At 40.7% G+C, this 14,088-nt stretch overlaps 1 protein-coding gene across 6 annotated transcripts in view; it reads right to left on the bottom strand.

The window, feature by feature from the left end:
• Positions 1-3,803: 3,803 nt before the first annotated feature.
• Positions 3,804-14,088, bottom strand: part of b4galt7 (xylosylprotein beta 1,4-galactosyltransferase, polypeptide 7 (galactosyltransferase I)) — a 50,263-nt gene continuing 39,978 nt past the window's right edge. For 5 of the 6 annotated variants that reach the window (XM_069899275.1, XM_069899277.1, XM_069899273.1 and 2 more), the window contains 2 exons: positions 8,556-8,660; positions 3,804-5,479 (listed from right to left, as the gene is read on the bottom strand). In XM_069899275.1, coding sequence (XP_069755376.1) covers positions 5,324-5,479; positions 8,556-8,660 — 261 coding nt within the window. In that variant the 3' untranslated portion in view covers positions 3,804-5,323. Of the gene's footprint in view, positions 5,480-8,555; positions 8,661-9,629; positions 9,801-14,088 lie in introns of those variants that run through there. The other variant, XR_011345009.1, reaches the window with a different exon arrangement.

Below are 14,088 nucleotides of genomic sequence, written 5' to 3'. Positions count from 1 at the left end.
TTCCATTAGATATTAATACACGTTAACGTCCACCGCCTGTTTTTATCTGCATTCCAGGCATTAAGCATTTAATTTCATGCACCAATCTAGTTTAAAAAAAATCTTAATGTGATGTAATAGCACTTGCTTCCTGAAGAAGATTCTGGAGTTTTTTTTTAACTCAAATATGGGCTATGACTGTGTGGGCCCACTTTCTAAAGGAACAACTGTAATTAGAGGAGCAAGAGTTCAGGATCAGCAGATTGAGTGTGCTTGCAATAAGACTGACAAGGTCACTGGTATTGGAACAACATTTCCGGTATCTGGAGTACAAGGAGCTAACAGTGTTTACCAAGGTCTGTGGTGTCAAAAGGTAGTGGATGAAGAGAGTACAAGTCAAAATGTTTAGGACCAAGCAATTTTGCAGCAATGTAGAAGAAAAACCTTTAGTAATAAATGTGTGAATAATCACTTAAATCTCGGTAAAGAAGTCATTGTGCTCAGATGAGACTTCACCAAAGGGTAATTGTTTGCTGAATGCTGAGGTCGAGGCTCTGCAGCAATGGGGAGGGGTTTGCTGTGTGCATGTTCCTGCTGGCTGTGAAGTCATCAAAAACCTCGCTCTACACTATGATGGCAGCTCAACGTTGGGGGCAGAACTTTGCCAGCTGCTGAAGTAGTCACAGTGGGGCTAATCTCAAGATACTTGCAGCCACTCCAGCATTGCCATTGGCTTCAAGGTTCCTTTGGATCTGCAAACTAGGCTTCCAGATTCCAGACTGGATAACATTGAAAATCTTGCCCCATGACCCTGGTGAATGAGGGATGTTAAGACTCTGGTTGGGAAAAAGGAGTAAGATGTCAGGGTGCAGTGAACTGAGATTCACTGGTAATGGGATGTGCAGATGGTTGGCTCCTCCCCATCTACCCACATAGAACTCTGGTTTCCCACCTAAACCCTAATCCCTACTGAAGACCACTGTGAGACCCTACCCTTTGATATAAGTTAATAAAAGCATTTGTTCTCCCTCCAGTCATGTGAGCTTTTATTCGTGTTAAAATTTTATTAGCTTATTAACAAGAAGATGGAAACACTTACTATTAACAGAATTTACATTTTAAAAAACTGCCGTATTAAGAGAGGAATTAGGAAAGCTAAAAGAAGGTACGAGAAAACTATGGCAAGCAGGGTGAAAACTAATCCAAAAGAGTTCTACAAATATGTTAATGGTAAGAGGAAAGCTAGAGACAAAATTGGTCCCTTAGAAAATCAGAGTGGAAAACTGTGTGTGGAACCTAGAGAAATGGGGGAGATATTGAACAGTTTCTTTTCTTCGGTATTCACTAAGGAGAAGGATATTGGGAGATGTGGGATAAAAAAAGCAAATTGGGTAAATATGGGGAATATAGATTACAAAAGGTGTAGTTTTAAGGCTTTTGAAGAATATAAAGGTGGATAAGTCTCCGGGACCAGACAGGATCTTCCCCAGGACATTGAGAGAAGTGAAGGAGGAAATAGCAGAGGCTCTGGCGGTAATTTTTCAAATGTCATTAGATATGGGGATAGTGCCGGAGGATTGGCGCATTGCGCATGTGGTTCCGTTATTTAAAAAGGGTTCAAGGAGGAAGCCTGGCAACTATCGGCCTGTAAGTTTGACGTCTGTGGTAGGTAAATTAATGGAGAAAATTCTTAGAGATAGTACTTATAAACATCTGGATAGACAGGGTCTGATCAGGAGCACTCAACATGGATTTGTGGGAGGAAGGTCATGTTTGACCAATCTGATTGAATTTTTTGAAGAGGTGACTAGGAATGTGGATGAGGGTAGCGCAGTGGATGTTGTCTATATGGACTTCAGTAAGGCCTTCGATAAGGTACCACATGGAAGGTTAGTTAGGAAGGTGCAGTCTTTAGGTATAAATTTTGAGATAGTCAAATGGATTGAACATTGGCTGAAAGGGAGAGGCCAGAGAGTGGTAGTGGATAATTGTCTGTCAGGTTGGAGGCCGGTGACCAGTGGTGTGCTTCAAGGATCTGTATTGGCCCATTGTTGTTCGTTATATACATTAATGATCTAGATGATGGGGTGGTAAATTGGATTAGTAAATATGCAGACGATACTAAGATAGGTGGAATAGTGGATAATGAAGAAGGTTTTCAAGGATTGCAGAGGGATTTGGGCTGCTTAGAAAAGTGGGCTGAAAAATGGCAGATGGAATTTAATGCTGATAAGTATGAGGTGCTTCATTTTGGTAAGAAGAATCAGAATAGGACATATGTGGTAAATGGGAGAGCATTGAGGAATACAGAAGAGCAGAAAGATTTAGGAGTAACGGTACATCGTTCCCTGAAGGTAGAAACTCACGTGAATAGGGTGGGGACGAAGGCTTTTAGTATGCTGGCCTTTATCAATCATTGCATGGAATATAGGAGTTGGGAGGTGATGTTGAGATTGTATAAGACGTTGGTGCAGCCTAATTTGGAGTTCTGTGTGCAGTTCTGGTCGCCTAATTATAGGAAGGATATAAACAGAGTGGAGAGAGTGCAGAGAAGGTTTACCAGAATGTTGCCTGGGTTTAAGCATCTGGAGTATGGGGAGAGATTGGACAGATTGGGTCTTTATTCTTTGGAGCGTAGAAGGTTGAGAGGGGATTTGATAGAAGTATTTAAGATTATGAAAGGGATAGACAGAATGGATGTGGATAGACTATTTCCGTTAAGAGGAGGAAGGTTTAAAACAAGAGGACATGAGTTAAGAATTAAGGGGCAGAGGTTTAGAGGTAACATGAGGGGGAACTTCTTTACTCAGAGTGGTAGCTGTGTGGAATGATCTTCCGGGAGAAATAGTGGCGGCGGAGTCAATTGTATTATTTAAGAAAAGGTTGAACAGGTATATGGATGAGAGGAAGATGGAGGGTTATGGGCATTGTGCAGGGAGGTGGGATTAGAAAGGGGTGTTTGGTTCGGTGCGGACTAGAAGGGCCTAATGGCCTGTTTCCGTGCTGTAATTGTTATGTTATGTTATATGTTATGTATTGGATCCATGTTCTTGAGATTTCCTCTTTGCTTCCTCCATCTTTGCTTCTTTAGCACTAATTTAAAAAGTGTCTTTTGTAACAATTTTACACTGTCATGGTGCCACAAAACAAAATCCATCACATGTTCATGACAATAAATTCCGATTCTCAAACATTGCAGACAGCACTTCCAGACAGGATTGAATCTGGGCCTCTGGTTCTATGAGGCAATGGCTTGATTGTGCTGCAATTGTGTTGAGTCAGAGGCTTTCAAACAATAAATGGGAATAAAGTGGTCCAATTGATGGATTTGGGCAGCGTGGGGGTGAGAGTAGGACGTGACAATACTACATCTATAAATTAAAGATAGTACTCTGACACATGTAGGTGTGAGTAGGTGGAGATGGCCATTGTGATCCAGGAAATAAATTTGAGGTGGAAACGTAGTCATCTGATTTGAAACCCGGTCCGATCCCTATCGGACACTATAAAAGCATTGCGCTAACCGCTACACCAACCGTGCCACACGTATTGTGGAACCTTAGTTGTAAGCACCTTTGCTGTCCAGGTGTTCCAGGATTTTGACTGGAGCCAGTGAGATATTATGCGCCGTAGACCTGTTTTTACAATAGGTGAATTTGAACAGATCCACGTCACTGTTCAGACAGGACCTAAATAAAGGAAAAATATTCCCCACTGAGCTGAATTAAGATCAGTCTACACAGATTTATTTATCATAATTTCCCTCCAGGAAAAATTTATGTTCTCCACACAAATGATTTGTGTTGCAAGGAAGGCACAGCACAAATTGGTAAAGTTAATTTATTTCTACATTTATAATCAGAAAAGTTATGAAATAAATACAAATGAAATGGCAGTTCCCACTCACAAATACTGATGCATCACTATTCATTGCTGATGGAACTATATTGCAAAGCCTAGTAAACATTAAAACAAACTGCAATTTCTTTTGTGAAAAGTTCTGAATTTTGTTTCACTTGCAGATCTTTTTTTGTATCCCATTCACAAATACTAAATCCATTGCCACTCCTGTGAACCTGCAGCAGGCATTAATGCAGTACCAGGTAAATTAACCTCTCATAATGTACTAAAAAAACACTTCGACCCACTAAAATTTTGGATACTTCAATGAAACCAAATGCTTCAATGAATATAGAACACAAGTCAATAGTTTGACTCATTTTGTTCCTGTGAATCTGTAACAATTCCTATTGCCATCTCCCTACAAAGCAGCTGGGCTACTGCTTGCAATTTGTAAAATCTTTATGACCTCAGAATACTTTGTTTTTTAAAGACGATGTATACAAGATAAAAACAGTTTGCATAGCGGTTCGCACAATGCTAGTACAGCACCAGTGACCAGGGTACCCTATATTTCCATGGGTTTTGACCGGGTACCTCCCATCTTTCAAAAAACATACAGGGTAATTGGGAAGCATGGGCCAGAAGGACCTGTTACTGTGCTGCACATCTAAATTTAAAATTAAAATCATGAACCCTGATTCACAATGCATCTTCAAAGCAGAACAAATCAAAAATCATTGAGAGTTGAATATGACTAGCCCTCCTTTCTGGTCCAGGTGACTGCTGGTGTCCATCTACCGGTGTAATGTTTCACTGATGCGGTCCTGCAAATCTTCCAGCAGGTGGCAAAACAATCAAGGCAAATGTTTCCTGCATTAACCCCCCCTGCTCATTGGACAAGAACAAAAGTTGAGAAGGCCCCAGAAACTGGAGCTCTGCATTCATGCAGCCTATTATGAGGTTCATATCCATGTTCAATATTCATTGTAAACTTCTGTTCCATTGTTCCGTGACACTGTTGGTGTCTGCATTGAAATGTTAGGGTTGGCATCTTCACTGAAGAGTACACTGTGCTCCAAAGGGTCCCTTTACATTATATTGTTTTGCAATGATGGTAGAAAGCCTCTGCTTCCTCTTTGAATGATAAAATGCAATCCATCAGGAGACTACAGGCTGCGATCTTAACAGTAAAACAAGGATTTGAAAATAAAATAAACTTCCTGTGACTGGCCTTTTACGTTGCAAAAAGTTGATTTCAGTCTCAATGGTTAGCAATCAACTTATCAAACATTGTAAAAATGTGTACCATTGATCAAATCATGACCCAACATGACCCAGCTCTGCCTCAGTCTAATTCTGTACGACTCCAGAACCTACAATTGTGTTGCATGGCGAGAGCATCACCAGTAGAAATAAAATCCAAAATCGGAGTGATGGGCTGATCCACTTTGTCAGCAGTTCCATATCAGAAGAGATCCAATTATTTCCTGCTTGTGTCCAATCAATTTATTATACACCACGGTGTTTCATTCAGGTCACATTCCAGCAAGATATTGATGATGGTGCAGGGCACCCCAGCAATCATCAACTCTATTCTGGACCCAATGCTATATTTCAAGTTCTTTAATCCACCTTCTTTGTCAACCTTAAACTGTTCCTGTTAATATAGAAAGAGAAGGGGGATGGAAACATACATTAATTCATTAATTTTAGCAAATTTTTGCCCTTCAAGTCTTTGGAGGAAACAATCCTATTCCCTGCTCCATTTTCTCTGTGGCCTAGTTTCTCCACATTACCATCAATTTTGTACCCCCCAATTCACAAATTCTACTGCTTGCAATGTGGGAGAAAACTAGAGTCCTTGCAATGTGGGAGAAAACTAGAGTCCTTGCAATGTGGGAGAAAACTAGAGTCCTTGCAATGTGGGAGAAAACTAGAGCACATGGAGGAAATCCTCACAGTCAATGGGATAACTGCAAATTCCACACAGAGTGCCAAGAGACTGGGATTGAATCCAGTTCTATCAACTGGACCATTGAGCCTTTAACTAATTCCTGTTATTTTACAGTAGCATATAATAATAAATCCAATTTACTTATTAGACAAAATAGGAGAGCAGAAATAGGTAAAGACATTTCTTCAAATCTCCATTCAAAGTGATGCCCTTCAATCCTGAAGTTGTGCCCTCTTGTCCTTGACTCTCCCACCGTGGGAAACAACTTTCTACATCTACTCTGTTCAACATTCAAAATGTTTCAATGAAACCCCCCTCATTCTCCTAAATTCTAATGAGTACAGGTAAGAGCTGTCAAAGATTCCTCCTATCAACTTTTACATCCTTGCAATGTAGAAGAAAACTCTCATTATTCCTCACCCTCACCTCCTCTCTCTAGCTTAAGCACATCCTTCCTTAACTAAGGAGCCCAAAACGGATTATTGTGAAATGTTAATAAAGTGCTGGAAAATACCTGCAGGTCTTCCTGCATCCATAGGAGGCAAAGATATTTTGGGCCTGATCCTTTTGTCAAGGTACAAGCAAAAAACTATCCAATGTGGTGGAGGAGGAAATAGTAAAACGTTTAGTTTAAAATTAAAGTTAATCATGTATCAAATTGAATTTTTATGACTGGCTTTAGCTGTTTTAAAGAAATGTGAAGTGTGACAGAGTATATAGAGGTGTTTGGGAGATAAATTGGGAAAGGTTTGTTAGAGCAGGTCACACACAAACACTTTAAAACACAGAATTTTTGCTGGAGCTTTTGCAAGAGGGCTCAGACTCATGATGGACGGTCATTTGAAAAAGGCAACAAATGCAACAACAGGCAGTAGCAGCTTTGACTGGAAAACAGAACTTACTGTCTGGAAGGTCATGTGATCTTTGCAGGCAGAGAGCAGAAAAAAATGAGGCTTTGATCTCAGAGTTTGAGGGAATGTGAGAGAGAGAGAGAGAGACAGAGACAGAGAGAGAGACAGAGAGAGAGAGAGACAGAGAGAGAGAGAGACAGAGAGAGAGAGAGACGGAGAGAGAGAGAGACAGAGAGAGAGAGAGACAGAGAGAGAGAGAGACGGAGAGAGAGAGAGACAGAGAGAGAGAGAGACAGAGAGAGAGAGACAGAGAGAGAGAGAGACGGAGAGAGAGAGAGACGGAGAGAGAGAGAGACAGAGAGAGAGAGAGACAGAGAGAGAGAGAGACAGAGAGAGAGAGAGACAGAGAGAGAGAGAGACAGAGAGAGAGAGAGAGACAGAGAGAGAGAGAGAGAGACAGAGAGAGAGAGAGAGAGACAGACAGACAGACAGACAGACAGACAGACAGACAGACAGACAGACAGACAGACATTGGTTCCAGAAGGACAAGCTGGCAAGCTTTGGAAGATGGCCTGGTCAAAGGAGAGGAGTGGCTGTCTGCTGTTTCCCTTTGAATAGGAGAAACAGAAAGGAACTCTGTGGTGACCTGAAACAAGAAAAACTCTCTCTCTGAAAACCAACAAGAACCCTTCTGAGTGGTAACCATTTACCTGTTAAGCACCAAAGCCTGATGAACTTTATTAATGTTAACTTCTGTGCACAGTACAAGAATTGCCTGCAACCAGTGAGATTGGATTGTTAACCACACACATGCACTTAGAATTAGAAAGGGGTTAAGTAGGTTAAGTGAGTCAATAGAGATAAGTTAAGCTTTAATTCTGTTTACATGTTCAAAGTAAATTAAAAGCAACTTTTGTTTAAGTAACCCTTTGTTGTGGTGCATATCTATTGCTGCTGGGTTTTGGGGTCCTCTGGACTCATAACAGTAGCTATTACACAGAAGTCTGATAATGGATTTGGGGATGCAGAGATGGTATATTGAAATTAGATCTTGTATTCCTCTTGAAAAAATAACAATTTATGTGATAAATATTATTTCTTTTTGAAAATATGGAGCCCATATATATATGTTGGTTTGAAAATTTCACGGCAGTTTATCAGAATTTAAATGTTCATTGATAATCTTTCTTTCTTAGGGGCATTTTGGAGGGAGGTAGGTGGTGGGGTGGGAGGAATTGTTTTATTTAATTCATTATTAATTGAACATATTGTGGTTTTAAAATTTTAATTAAGATGTTTTTTAAAATGTGGGAGGGAGGGATGAAGGGGAACAGGCCAAAGACGTAGGTGGATGTGGACTGGAAGGCAGGAGAGAAAAGCTGAGAATTGATCATGGGAGGGGAGGGGAGGTGGGTAGCTCTGTGAATGCAGAGTTGAGGAAAGGAAATATCAGGAGAGAGAAGAAGAGAGACACATGGTGGGGGGGGGGGAAGCTAACGAGAACCGGAGAGGTAGATGTTAATGCCATCTAGTTAGAGGTGACCAGATGGAATACAAGGTATTGTTTCTCCAATATGTGGGTGATCTCACTTTGGCAGTACATGAAAACATGGACCAACACGTCAGTATGGGTCAGGGTCTGCAACCAGTCTCTCCGGTACTCCTCATCTTGCTTCTTTTCCTTTCACTGAGTACTTCCAACATTTTCTTTCCCAGTCAAGTCAACAGTACTGATGCCTAAATGTTACTTCCTCTGGGGTTCTTCAATATATTTCTTAAATGAAAAAAACAGAAAATGCTGGAGATGCCCAGCAGATCAGGAGGGAGATTTCTCAATAGGATCTCTGGTTACTGCCAGGGTCTAGAATATTCAACATTACACAATGATTTCAGTTTTGTACCACTGGCCACAAAATTTTATTCAATACCTGCTTCTGTCCTGATACTCTCTTTTGGTCTCGTCGTCTCCATGCTGGATCATGGAAATGTTTGAAGGTGTTATACCCTGTTTGAATCCCAGTTGGTCGGTGAAGCTACAATTTCAAAATAAAATATTTTGATTTATAAAAAAGATAAACATTCAAAAATTAAGCACTTGCTGGAAATCTAATATATATTTGTTCATGTATGTCTGTTCTCCATGAAAATTAATATGGAGTACTCCAGAAATGTCCAAGGAGGTTCAGTAGGGGTAACATTTGATGCTGGATGTCATGACCACATTGAATTTAACCGTTAAGGCCATATGAAGTTCAAAAGTTTTTTTAAAAATTGAACTTGCACCAGGGACAGTTTTTTTGGGTATTTTGTTTTAACCATGTAGTCAACAACTGAGTGTTACATGCCAAGTATCCTGCTATTCAAAAATAAAAACAGAAAATGGTGAAAAGACCCAGCAGGCCAGCAGCATCTCCCTTCCATCCCCCCCCACCCCCCAACCCCAACAGATGAAAAGAGAACAGTTAATGTTTCAGGGCAAAACAATGTGAGGTCTGGGGAAATGTTAGCTGTTTCTCTATCCACAGATCCTGCCCCACCTGCTGTGAGTTAACAGCATTTTATATTTTGCTTTTAGTCTGCTGTAGAACAGAAAATCTTTGCTGTTCCATTCAATGTTCAAGACAGGTAATAAAAGTTGCTCAGATCAGAATCATCCTGTTTGATCTTAAAGAGTGGGTTTAGATGACTTGGTTATTACAGCGCCAGCAACCTGGATTTGAATCCAGTGTTGTAAGGAGTTTGCATGGGTCTGCATGGGTTTCCTCCCACTCTTCAAAATATAAAGGAGTTATAGGTTAATTGGGGTATTTGGCCAGTACGGGCTAATGGGCAAGAAAGGCCCTTTCCTGTACTGTATGTCTACATTTAAAATCTAAAGATGAAGCTCTCAGTTTTACAATAATTCTCCAGCCTGAGCTTGGATGTTTAACAACAAAGAACAAAATCAATTTACACTGAGCAACATTAAATAAGGGTAGAATAGGCTCCTTTTTGTAACATACTCGAAGCAAGCCAGAGAACCAAGAAATCCTCCAAATTGTTCCTAATTGTACTTTTCTTGCAATTTTTAAAATTGCATTCCATGGTAACGTAAATTACATTAGACATTCCTTCCCTTGTGCAGCTCTGCAGTTTTTAGGAATTAACAGTTTCTGCAAAATTATTGTCTTCGGCTGTAGGAAACAAGAAGTACAATTTGTACAAGACTGGAACTTCTGCTGAACATTTATAATACAGAATTAAAATGCTGCAAATAGTGGGGAAAAATCTCAGAAACATTCATCAAATCATGCAGACAGTGTTCACAGTTGTATAACTTTTCAACAGAAGGCTGGGGGGGTTGGGGGGGGGGGTAGTTGAGGTAGAACAAGATTTTAGAATGCAAAGAAAGGGAAAAAGGACAAGAAGAACATAAAGATCTGTGAAAGGGATGGAGCCAAGGACATTTAAACAATTATGACACACCTGGGAAAAACGGATGAAGGCAATATTAAATAACAAAAAGCATGTTTGCAGGAGGTTAAAAAAAAAAGACAAATAAACAAGATTACAAGTCTGAAAAGATGAACTAATTACAGAAATGTGAGGTACTCAGGCTGGAATTGCAGGTTATCTGATATTGCTGAGTTAACATTAAGCCCAGCAAGTGCTTAGTTAAAAGGAAAGATGCTGTTCCTCTGGATGCTTTGATGGAACTTGTGCAAGAGCCCTTTCCTCCATGCTATCATGTCAAAGTCGAAGGATGTTAGAGAATTGAAATGACAGGCAACCATTGATGCCCATCACCCTGAAACAGAATTTTCTTCACTATTAATAATAAATGCAGTATGGGTGTTAAATATATTCTCTTTTGTCAAATGACCTCAAAATCCAACTTTAACATAATTGTACAAGATACAAGTGGCTGGCAAGGTTAGTGCAACAGTGATACAGTGTCAGCAACCGAGGTTCGAGCCCGGCACTGTTTGTAAAGTTTGTATGTTCTCGCCATGTCTGTATGGGCTTCCTCCGAGCACTTCAGTTTCCTCCCATCCTTAAAAATGTGCAGGTTATTTGGGTGTAATTGGGCAACACAGGCTCATGGCTAGAATGCTGAATGTCTAAAATTTAATTTAAATTCTGGCATGAAATTTCATATTTGCACCATTATTGTATTAAATTTTGATTCCAAAAGGCATCAAATGGCTGTTCACACAGCTACTTCGTTCCGGGATATTTTCAGCTTTATAACCATATAACCACTTACAGCACAGAACAGGCCAGTTCGGCCCTACTAGTCCATGCCGTAACAAATCCCCACCCTCCTAGTCCCACTGACCAGTGCCCGGTCCATACCCCTCCAGTCCTCTCCTCTCCATGTAACGATCCAGTCTATCCTTAAATGTAACCAATGATCCCGCCTCAACTACGTCTGCCGGAAGCTCATTCCACATCCTTTGCGGAAAGAAATTTCCCCTCATGTTCCCCTTATAATTTTCCCCCTTCAATCTTAAACCATGCCCTCTAGTTTGAATCTCCCCCACTCTTAATTGAAAAAGCCTATCCACATTTACTCTGTCTGTCCCTTTTAAAATCTTAAACACCTCTATCAAGTCCCCCCTCAATCTTCTACGCTCCAGAGAAAAAAGCCCTAGTCTGCACAACCTTTCCCTGTAACTCAAACCTTGAAATCCTGTCAACATTCTTGTGAACCTTTTCTGTACTCTCTCTATTTTGTTTATATCTTTCCTATAATTTGGTGACCAAAACTGTACACAGTACTCCAAATTTGGCCTCACCAATGCCTTGTACAATTTCATCATAACCTCCCTACTCTTGAATTCAATACTCCGATTTATGAAGGCCAACATTCCAAATGCCTTCTTCACCACACCATCTACCTGAGTATCAGCCTTGAGGGTACTATTTACCACAACTCCTAAATCCCTCTGTTGCTCTGCACATCTCAATAGCACTACGCTTTCTGTGTAAAAGGCACGAACATGGAATTGGGTGTGGGGGGTGGGGGGGGGGGCAGCCATTCCACTCCCAGCTTTTATTCAGCAGCAGAGGTAGCAACAGCATCTGATCACCATCTGTGTAAAAGGGACGATCTGGCATTCTGGGACCATGACGGCAAAGGATGTGCCTTATTTTAGTGTATTTACAGGTAAGCATTTAAAGCTTGGAAAAACATACACAAAACATGCAAGTAGGACAACAGGAACATTCTTTCTAATAACAATACCGCTGTCCCACTCTCTCCCAGTAGTCCATTGCCTGCTCTCTCCTGATAGCCCACTGCCTGCTCTCACCCGTCAGTCCTCAATTATACAGCAAAGGTAAAAGGCAGAGTCGATTTGGCTGAATAGGAAATACCTGACCGGCAAGCACTTGGGGGTTAAGCCCACCCTGGAATAGCTCACATTGTTCAAAAAAAGGCTCCAAAAATAAACCCAATATTACAGACCGGTGAGCCTGACGTCAATATTAGGTAAATTATTGGAGGATGTTCTGAGAGATCAGATGTATATTTGGACAGCCAAGAGCTGATTAAGGTCGCATGGGTTTGTGTGTGGTAGGTTGTACTTAATGAATCTTAGAGTTTTTTGAGGAGGTTACCAAGGTAAATGAAGGAAATGCTGTGGATATTGTCGACATGGACTTTGACAAGGTCCCACATGGGAGGTTAGTTCAGAAGGTTCAGACACTAGGTATCCATGTAAAAATTGTAAACTAAATTCAAAATTGGCTGAATGGTAGAAGATAGAGAGTGGTAGTGGATAATTGCTTCTCAGACTGGAAGCCCATGATTAGTAATGTGCCTCAGGGATCAATGCTGTGTTTGTTGTCTATATCAATGATCTGGATAATAACATTGGAAATTGGATCACCAAGTTTGCTAATGACACTAAAATTGGAGGTTATGTGGACAGCAAGGAAGGTTTTCAAAGTTTGCAGAGGGATCTGGACCATCTGGAAAAAAGGGCCAGAAAGTGACAGATGGGGTTTAATGAAGAAAAGTGTGAGGAGTTGCATTTTGGAAGGATATACACAGTAAATTATAGGGTACTGTGCAGTGAGGTGCAGAGGATAAAAGGGATCTAGGAATTCTGTAACGAACTGCGCGCAACAAGCAGTAATAGGCATGTGATGTCTGTGTAATACACGCACCATTATGGTCCTAGCCAGAATCTACAAAGTTCAGCCTTTTAAATTCAGTATTCAAGCATTGTCTTTTGAAATTCGATGTCCAGATTTAATGTTGAACTGATGGGGAGACTGGAGTTGTAGCTGCTACAGACTCACAAATTTTTCTTGTATTGCCTTTGAGCTCCTGATCCTTTTATAGGCAATACTTGAACTGAGGAGCCTCCATGAAGCTTCACCAGTCTCTCCAAGTAACTTCACTGCTTGTCACACTTAAAATGAAGCAGTCTCTCCAAGTTATGTCCAGTGTTAGTCACAAACAAAATGAAGCACTTTGCTTCCCAAAAAGACTCTCCTGGTACAGGTCAATCTACTGAAAAGGCCCAGTCATTTACAGAGCATGTGTTGCTCTGAATTCCATAAAAATGGCTGGCCACGAGCTGCTTCAAAAAGCTGCTTTCTCTTCAGCAGTCAGCATGGCTCTCCCTTGCAAAATCAGTGTCTTTGCAAATGTATTGTAATGGATAAATAATTTGGTAAGATGAGAGTAGGTTACATTCATACATGCATTTTAAAACACATCTTATTTGAAAATACTATAAATTCATATGCAGTAACATTGCAGAAACTTTGGAGAATGATATCCACATTTCTCAAGTAGGTGCTAATTGAAATGACATCATGAAATGAATAGACCATTGTTTGGAATTGGAGACAGGCTGGCTGGATGGATAACTATAAGGCTTCTAACCTTTCCGCAAAGTGCTCACAGAAGGGTCACTCCTAGGTTTTGTTTACCTAAGACATAGCTTAAACAAGGATAACTTGTTGTTTGCTGAAGAAGGTGGGACTTTTTTGCAAGTGAGAGTCACATGGGCCTTCTAGCAGTCTCAGTTATATATATATATATATATATATAGAGAGAGAGAGAGAGAGAGAGAGAGAGAGAGAGAGAGAGAGTGAGAGTGAGAGAGAAGACAAGCTCTCTCAGCCAGTGAGTGTGACAGTGAAATCAGCTGAACAGTGCAAGCCAGGAGAAGCTGGTTGGAAACAGAAAGTTCCAGAGTGGCGGATGGCTGGGTGTGCTATCTGTCTGATGTTTCTCTTGGAATAAGTGGAACAGAAAGGATCTTTGTGGTAGCCTGAAAGAAAGATGTTATCATCTAGAGAACCCTGATGGGCAAGTTTCATCAGCAAGACAGTGAGGTGACTAATGGTGATACCTCAGTTGTGGAAATCCTGGAACAACAAATATCTCTCTGCAAACCTCCAAAGAACCTTCCTGAGCAGTAACCATTTACCTTTGGAGAACCAAAACCTGATGAACTTTAT

The sequence above is a fragment of the Narcine bancroftii genome, chromosome 9 (genome assembly GCF_036971445.1).
Source record: "Narcine bancroftii isolate sNarBan1 chromosome 9, sNarBan1.hap1, whole genome shotgun sequence".
NCBI lineage: Eukaryota > Metazoa > Chordata > Chondrichthyes > Torpediniformes > Narcinidae > Narcine > Narcine bancroftii.
This window is presented reverse-complemented; position numbering and strand designations above follow the sequence as displayed.